Consider the following 9,083-nt stretch of genomic DNA (forward strand, 5'->3'; position numbering starts at 1 on the left):
CTTATCTTTCATCGTGTAGTAAAGGTAATAGCTCAAAGACAGAAGCATAACGCCCTGTTCAATGTATTCATACTGCCGGCTTACAACACCGCATGCAGCAAGGGGCAATATCCCAAAACTTTGAGCACATCGCTCTAAGCATATAATCATTATACCTTGGTGACTTGAAGTCCACAACCAGGCCGGGTTAATAACACTCCGGATAAAGTCATACATGAATCATAAGGCAACATGGTCCTCATTGGTTTTTCAACCATGTATTGACATGTCACAAGAGACAAAACTCAAAATGTTCAAATCAAAAATAAATCAGAAAACAAGGCTTTCATAGGCCGCCATGCCTCAAAGTAAAGTGCTTTCATGGGCCGCACAGCCGCTGAGTTAAACCTTCATTCAAACCTTGTAAGCCGGACCTCACATGACCAATCGCTGTTTTAACATTGACAAGTTCAGGGTCTTTATAAGATTGACTGTCAAGAGTACGGCGAGTCATTACAGGATTACCTGGGCGGAGTGGCAGACTTACAAAGGTAGGATAACCCAGATTTTTGGTGAATACACCCGACTTCCAGGCCGATTACAAGGGTCATCAAAGCTTTGTTCATGAACAAAAGCCCCCATGTAATAGTTCATTCCAGGCATATAAGCCGGATTAATAGGGTATTCATAGCTATGCTCAATGAGCAGGAAGCCCCCAAGTATGTTTTAATCATAGCGTACAAGCCGGATCAAGCGGGTAGTCATAGCTATGCTCAATGAGCAGGAAGCCCCCAAGTGATCATATGAAGTGACAATAAAGACTCATATTCTCAGAAATGAAATGACAGAGGCCCTGATTTATCAGGGATGCCGGCTTTATTATATTCATGATAATATATACATTGACAAAGTATGTACATCACAAGAGCCGGTGGCTCAGGTGTAATAAGGCCGAAGATGAGAAATATTCCACGGCCGGCGGGTCTCCTCCTCCGACATGTGTGATTCCTTGTGGTCTCAAATATCAATAAGGTAGTATGACCCGTTGTTCAGATTTTTGCTAACCACAAAGGGCCCTTCCCAAGGTGGGGATAGCTTGTGCATGTCAGTTTGATCCTGGATGAGCCAGAGCACCAAATCGCCTTCTTGAAAGGTCCTTGTTTTAACCCGGCGGCTGTGATAACGATGCAGATCTTGCTGGTAAATCGCCGAACAAGCTGCCGCAAGGTCACACTCCTCATGTAACAGGTCAATAGCATCCTAACGTGCTTTCTCATTGTCAGCTTCAACATAAGCCGCCACACAAGGCGAATTGTGACATATATAACTGGGGAGAACCGCCTCAGCTCCATAAACCATGAAGAAAGGCATGTAACCCGTAGTTCTGTTGGGTGTGGTATTTATACTCCAAAGCACTGAGGGCAACTCCTCCACCCAACACCCCGGTGTTCTCTGCCAAGGAACCATAAGCCGGGGCTTGATACCTCTCAAGATTTCTTGATTAGCTCATTCAGCTTGGCCATTAGACTGGGGGTGAGCCACTAATGACACAAAAAGGCGGATATGCTCTTGTTGACAGAATTCTTTCATTGCTCCCATAGATAGATTAGTACCATTATCAGTGATGATACTATGAGGATATCCAAAACGAAAGATCACCTTTTTGATGAATTGAACCGCCATGGTTGCATCACATTTGCTGACTGGCTCAGCCTCAACCCACTTTGTAAACTTGTCAACCGCCACCAAGAGGTGAGTATTTTTATCCTTGGACCTTTTGAAGGGCCCAACCATATCCAGCCCCCAGGGCTGCAAACGGCCAAGTAATTGGAATCATCCTCAATTCTTGAGCTGGCACATGAGCTCGCCTTGAAAATTTCTGACAACCGTCACACTTACTGACTAGATCTTTTGCATCAGCATGAGCCGTCAACCAATAAAACCGATGACGAAAGGCCTTAGCAACGAGAGACTTAGAGCCGGCATGATGACCGCAATCTCCTTCATGAATCTTCCTTAAAATTTCACGGCGCGCTCCTCAGGAAAAACGCATCGTTGAAACACCCCTGTAACACTGCATATGTGAAGCTCACCATTGACAATAGTCATTGACTTAGACCTCCGGGTTATCTGCCTGGCCAAAGTTTCATCCTCAGGTAACTCGGCCTGGGTCATATAAGCCAAATATGGAACAGTCCAATCAGGGATAACATGAAGAGCGGCCACCAATTGTCTCTCCGGGTTAGGAACTGCCAAGTCCTGCTCCGTAGGCAACTTTACTGATGGGTTATGTAAAATATCAAGGAAAACATTAGGGGGAACCGTCTTACGCTGAGAACCCAGCCGACTGAACACATTAGCAGCTTCATTTTTCCTGCGATCAACATGCTCCACTTGATAACCCTTGAAGTGACCAGCAATAGTATCAACCTAAGCTACCATGAGTGGATCCTTTGAATCCCAAGTCCCTGACACTTGCTGAGCCACCAAATCTGAGTCGCCAAAACATCTTACCCGGCTTAGATTCATCTCTTTAGCCATACGAAGACCATGGAGTAAGGCTTCATACTCAGCTACATTGTTAGTACAAGGGAACATCAACATTAAAACATAAAAAAATTATCACCTCATGGGGAAGTCAATATAACTCCATCCCCCGAGCCTTCCAACTGCCTGGATCCATCAAAATGAATAGTCCAATATGTGTTATCCGGCTTATCCTCAGGCATCTGCAACTCTGTCCAATCATTGATGAAGTCCACAAGTGCTTGAGATTTAATAGCCATCTGAGGCACATACTTTAAACCATAGGGTCCAAGCTCAATGGCCCACTTAGCTACCCGACCTGTGGCTTCTCTGTTTAGAATAATATCCCCCAAGGGAGCAGAGCTAACCACAGTGATGCGATAACCAAGGAAATATTGTTTCAACTTGCGGCTAGCCATGAACACGCCATAAACCAGCTTCTGCCAATGTGAGTATCTCTGCTTAGACTCAATGAGCACCTCACTGACATAATAAACCGACCTTTGAACCGGATACTCCTTGCCTGACTCCTTCCTTTCAACCACAACTTCCACACTAACGGCCTTGTTGTTTGCAGCCACATATAACAGCAAGGGCTCCTTCACAATGGGAGCTGCAAGAACCGACAGCTCAGCTAGTTGCTTTTTAAGTGCCTCAAACGCCTCATTAGCAGCATCACTCCAGACAAAGTCATCTGTCTTTTCCATCATTTGATACAAAGGGATAGCCTTCTCTCCCAGGCGATGTATAAGCCGACTCAAAGCCGCGATACGACCCGCCAGACGTTGGACGTCATTGATACTCGCCGGCTTAGCCAAAGAGGTGATAGCCTTAATATTCTTCCGGTTAGCTTCAATGCCCCTCTCAAACAACAAGAAACCCAATAACTTGCCTGCTAGTACGCCAAAAACACACTTGGCTAGGTTAAGCATCATCTTGTAGACCCGGAGATTGTCAAAGGTCTCTTTCAGATCCTCAATCAATGTCTCCTTCTTCCTGGATTTTACAACAATATCATCTACATAAGCATGAACATTGCACCCAATCTGGCCATGGAGGCAATTCTGAACACACCGTTGGTAAGTCGCCTGGGCACTCTTGAGCCCAAAAGGCATAGACACATAGCAAAAGGCTCCAAAGGGGGTGATGAAAGATGTCTTCTCCTAGTCCTTAACTGCCATTTTGATCTGATGATAACCAGAGTAAGCATCCAAAAAACTCAAATGCTCACAACCCGCCGTAGCATCAATAATCTGATCAATACGCGGGAGAGCAAAAGGATCAGCCGGATAGGCCTTGTTAAGGTCTGTATAATCCACACACATACGCCAAGTGCCATTTTTCTTAAGTACTAGCATCGGGTTAGCCAGCTACTCATGATGAAAAACTTCAATAATGAACCCCGCCACCAAGAGCAGGGCCACCTCTTCACCAATTGCCTTGTGCCTCTCCTCATTAAACCGTTGAAGAAACTACTTGACCGGCTGAAACTTGGGATTCACATTAAGAGTGTGCTCAGCGAGTTCCCTCGGTACACCTGGCATGCCAGAAGGCTTCCATGCAAAGATGTCCCGGTTCTCACAGATGAACTCGATGAGAGCGCTTTCCTATTTCGGATTCATATTAGCACTGATGTTGAACTGCTTTGATGAATCGCCAGGAACAAAATCAACCATCTTAGTATCATCTGCCGACTTAAACTTCATTAAGGGCTCGTTCTCTGTAGTTGGTTTCTTCAAAGGCGTCATATCCGCCGGGTCAACATTGTCTTTGTAGAACTTCAATTCCACAGTGGCACAAGCCGACTCAGCATAAGTAGCATCACCCTCTTCATAATCCAGAGCGATTCTTCTATTACCATGCATCGTGATGGTGCCCTTGTGACCCGGCATCTTAAGCTGCAAATAAACATAACACGGTCGTGCCATAAACTTGGCGTAAGCCGGCCACCCAAACAAGGCATGGTATGGGCTCTTGATTTTTACCACCTCAGAGGTTAACTTCTCAGCTCTGGAATCATTGTCATCTCCAAAAGCCATCTCCAGTGTTATCCTTCCCACAGGATACGCCGACTTACCAGGCACCACCCCATGAAAGACAGTAGAAGACGGTCTAAGATCCTTGTCAGTCAAATTCATACGACAAAAAGTCTCATAGTAAAGGATATTGATACTGCTGCCTCCATCCATGAGCACCTTCGTTAACTTATATCCTCCTACCTGTGGAGCAACCACCAATGCCAACTAACCTGGATTGTCAACCCGGGGCGGGTGATCCTCTCGACTCCATACAATAGGTTGTTCAGACCACCTCAAGTATCGGGGCACCGCCAGCTCAACAGAGTTCATCGCCCGTTTAAGGATTTTCTAATCTCGCTTGCACAAACTTGTGGTGAACACATGATACTGACCACCATTCAGCTGCTTTGGATTACTTTGATAACCAGACTGCTGCTGCTGATTTCCTTCACCAGACTGTTGATTAAAACCACATTGATTGCCTTGACCCTAAAAGCCAGAGTTTGAACCGCCACAACCAAAGCTAGGTCCGTGAGAGCCGGATCCAGAACCGCCATTCGGGCCACAGATGAGTAGCTAGCTTCTCACGCGTACCGTGCCTTGGACACTAATTCATCACTGCCTCAACGTTAAATCGTGATCCTCCAAACTGGGTCGGCTTTCCCTTGCGACACTGATTATTATTCTACGCATTGATGTTAGCCACAAAGTCTAAATTACCATCAGCCTTACGCTTACCATTGCCGCCTTGACCTGCCGGTTTATGCTGCTGCCCTTTCACATTGCCGCCCTTCTTTCCCTTACCCAGCCTTTCATCATCAAACTTGGGGTCCTTGGTACTATCAGAGTCGGCATATTTAACGAGAGCCGCCATTAGCTCCCCCATGTCATTGCAGTGGCGTTTAAGCCGCCCCAACTTCTGCTTAAGGGGGATGAAATGACAATTTTTCTCCAACATCAGGGCTATAGAACCGGCATTGATAGTATCCGACGAGTGTATGATAGATGAGACCCGGCGCACCCAATGGGTTGTTGACTCGCCTTCACCTTGAATGCAAGAATCCAAATTCAGAATCGACATAGGCTGCTTGCATGTATCTTTAAATTTTTGGATAAAACGCCTCTTCAACTCTGCCCATGATCCAATAGAGTTAGCAGGCAGGCTTTTCAACCAAGTACGAGCCGGAGGTGGACGTAGAGACGCCGAGGCATGGAGTTTTTCCTCGGCGGCTCACCCATGCTACCACAAGGCACGTAGATACGCCGAGGCGAGCACAAGCCTCCAGATCCGGATGTGGACATCTCCGCTATCATCTTCAAAGAGGGGCCCGAGCCACCAACCACTACACACCGCGTCGTCCAGACGACCAAGAGGCATAGACACCGCCACCGTCATGTTGCCCACTAAAGAGCCAATCATGCGGACCGCCATCACCCTAGCCATGGCAGATGGAGCGGAAGGCACCTCCTACCACACCTAGCTCGGCACAAACCACCAGGTCTGGATCGACACCTCCATCGTAGGAAGTGCCCACGCTTGCATTCTCAACCAGTCCCAGTGGACCAAGGGGGAACAACCCAATGATTGTCAACGGCCATCGCCGAGGGGTAGCTCGCATGCCACCACACCTGTAGCCATAGGCGCCAATCCATCTAACGATATAGTAGCGCCAAGAGGGCCCGACTCAGACCGACGCCAGCAAGACGCATACAAGAAGGGCACAAGGTGTCATCAACAGAGACTAGGTCGACCCTCTGAGCCAGCACGCCGCCAGACATCACCCACAACCACGAACTAGATTTGCGCTGCCGCCTTAGCATGCCAATGACCCGGAACACACCATCGCCAAACCGTAGCACCTGCACCACCACATCACCGCCTGGAGAACCACGACCACCGCCCAGCCACCATGGACAGCAGCGCCACCTGACGACCACCACCAGCGTGAGACGCCATCGCCCACCCACGTGATCCACCTCACAGCCGAGAGCCCCACCGGGCGTTCGCCTCCTTTGCGCCACACGTCGGGCCACTGGAGCCAAATCCAGCTGGATCTAGTCATAGACCATACCGCACTCCACTTCTCCGTGCAACACCACCAGCCCTCCGAGCTCCGCCGCAACCACTCAACACCATGCTGCCATCGGGCGCCCTCGCCGGTAGTGAGCCGCCGCTGTGTCGCGACCCAAATCCGGTACAAAAAAACAAATCGAACACCAAAACTTACCCCAAAATGTCATCCCAAATTTATTTTTTTGCCGACGAAACACCGCCGCTCCGTTTCACATGAAAATTGTCATGCATGTTTGCGACACTAATGCAATCATCTACAAAAAAAATTCAGAATTTTTTGAAAACATTTAATAATTTTTTTTCATGTTACTGTTCACCTGGGAACAAATGCTCCCGGGAGCCAAAACGCCAGCCCCATTTCTTTTGCCGTTGTAGCACCTCATGTTCTTCGGGAACCTGCACCCCCGCCCCCAAAGATGAGTACATTTAAAATATTAAAAATATATGACAACAATCGCATGGACTAAGAAAATTACTAGTTGAATATATGAATTGAATTCTCAAAAATTCTATTGTTAAGGTGACCCAAATCTTGTGATTTTAAATTATGGTTATTGATATTTTTTTTAACCACGTGTATGACGTACGTGCGGCGGGAACTAATGAGAGAAAAAGAAGATTAGCCGATTGGATCTGGATGTGGTGGACTGATTGACCAGCCGAAGTTGGCAATTTAGGCTACTTTCAATGCGTTGGTGCTTACATGAGGTGTTAAGCACACTAAAAAATTTAGCAACTAAATCCCTCAATGCATAGGTGCTTAACTTGTTGGTGCTAAGCATCCTTCCTTTAATTATTTTTCAACTAAAGTTCTTCATTCATTGGTGGGATTCTTTCATTTAAGTGTTTTGCTTAGGTTCTCATGCTTGGCATTGTTTCTTATTGGGTCACCACACTCATCTCTCTCCTCTTAATTACCTTGCCACATCAGACTTTTTGCCTATATGGCAGCCTTACCACTTGTACAAGATGGAGCATTAGGAGGGGCCTTAGAGCATGGCTAGCTCTCATCTAAATGAGAAATAACTATATCTCATCGATCTAACTCTTACATGTTGGATTTTGCGCAGATTCATGGGATTTTTTAATTTTTATTTCTTGGTTTGATTAATCTAATAGCATAGGGGTTAGATCGGATGAGACATTCGGGCAGTTTATCATCCAAATGCATGATGCGTACCAACTTGCGAAGAACGTAATGGATATTTGTATGAATTTAACCTGATGGAAAAAATACAGGCGCATCTTTTAGATACACAGCCTCCTCGTCACAAAGGTAGAAACGACGGAGACGCAATCGAATCGAACGCATACTAATTCCACAGTTCATCTCTAGGGCATCTCCTGCAAGAGTCAGCACAGCGTGAGGTACATGTCATGGGTAGAAGCAAGCATTCAAATCCTTGATGTCCGGACTGGCAAGGATGATGATGGATTGACGACGACCTTGATTTTAGATATGAGGAGTGAGAGAACTCCATGTTATTGAGTTTGTTGGTGTGAGTAGTGTTTTGGGGTGAATTGATGTACTCCCTCTGTAAACTAACGCTCTTATATTAGTTTACGGAGGGAGTATGTTCTTATCAAAACTTTGTGAAATATAATTAATAAAAAATGGCTGCATACATCGATTAATGCAGAGAGGCCGGGGGTTTAACCTCATTTTCTTAAAAAATTGAAATCCTCGCCATCTTGGGCGCGACAAGCGGGTTCTTGCGCGCGACCTGCTCGCGGCAGGCTGCTTTGTAGTCGAAGAAGCAGACCTGTGCGTCGGCATGGCGGTGCGCGCCGCAGCAGGTGGCCGTGGCCCACCACTGGCACGCAAATCCGAGCAGCCCCACCTTCTGCTGGCACGCATCGCATCGGTTCTTGGTCGCCCCCGCCGTCTTCTCGGGCGTCTCCTCCTCGCCTGCAGCTTTCGTCAGCCTCAGCGACCTGAGGCCGGACATGACGGCGGCGTCAAAGGCCATGAGGTCCAGCAGCTGCTGCCGTTCCTTGTAGCAGTTGGAGCAGAGATCGTTTGTGGCCGCGCCGCTGCCGAAGAACCCGCAGCCGTTGGCGCACGGGGCCGCGCCGCCGGCATGCTGCCTCGCCCCCATGTTCTTGGTCGTCTGGCGAGGGGCCGATCGATTTACGAGCAGGTCTCGCGCGACGTGCTCTCGCCGAGAAGGTTGGTTGTTCGCGATGGCCTCTCTTGGAGATTTCGTTGCGTAGCGAAAGCCTTTTATATATAGGAGTACTAGCTTGCCCATGGACGATGATGTTCGGCATCGGACGGACCTTCTCGCTCTGTGCTCGGACTCGGAATCCGAGCAGTGCAAGGAAGGAAGCTAGACGCCAGCGCCACCCAGGCAATCCGGCCGGTCTCACCACGTACGGGCTGTGTTCTTTTCAAGACTAGAATCCGCTTGACTAACTCGGAAGGAGGTCTCCGTGGCGCACACTAGGCAGTGGTGCACACTGTAAGATTGAAGCGTTCCTACTCC

At 47.8% G+C, this 9,083-nt stretch overlaps 1 protein-coding gene across 1 annotated transcript; it reads right to left on the reverse strand.

The window, feature by feature from the left end:
- Nucleotides 1-8,264: 8,264 nt before the first annotated feature.
- On the reverse strand, nt 8,265-8,696 carry LOC119321730 (zinc finger A20 and AN1 domain-containing stress-associated protein 7-like). The gene has a single exon (XM_037595287.1). The coding sequence runs from the start codon at nt 8,694-8,696 to the stop codon at nt 8,265-8,267; it is 432 nt and encodes a 143-aa protein (XP_037451184.1).
- Nucleotides 8,697-9,083: the final 387 nt, after the last annotated feature.

Source organism: Triticum dicoccoides, chromosome 6B (genome assembly GCF_002162155.2).
Source record: "Triticum dicoccoides isolate Atlit2015 ecotype Zavitan chromosome 6B, WEW_v2.0, whole genome shotgun sequence".
In the NCBI taxonomy this organism is placed as follows: domain Eukaryota; kingdom Viridiplantae; phylum Streptophyta; class Magnoliopsida; order Poales; family Poaceae; genus Triticum; species Triticum dicoccoides.

What these genes read in the sequence shown, in the direction of transcription:
- LOC119321730 (XM_037595287.1), bottom strand. Translation starts at nt 8,696, where the DNA reads ATGGGGGCGAGGCAGCATGCCGGCGGCGCGGCCCCGTGCGCCAACGGC.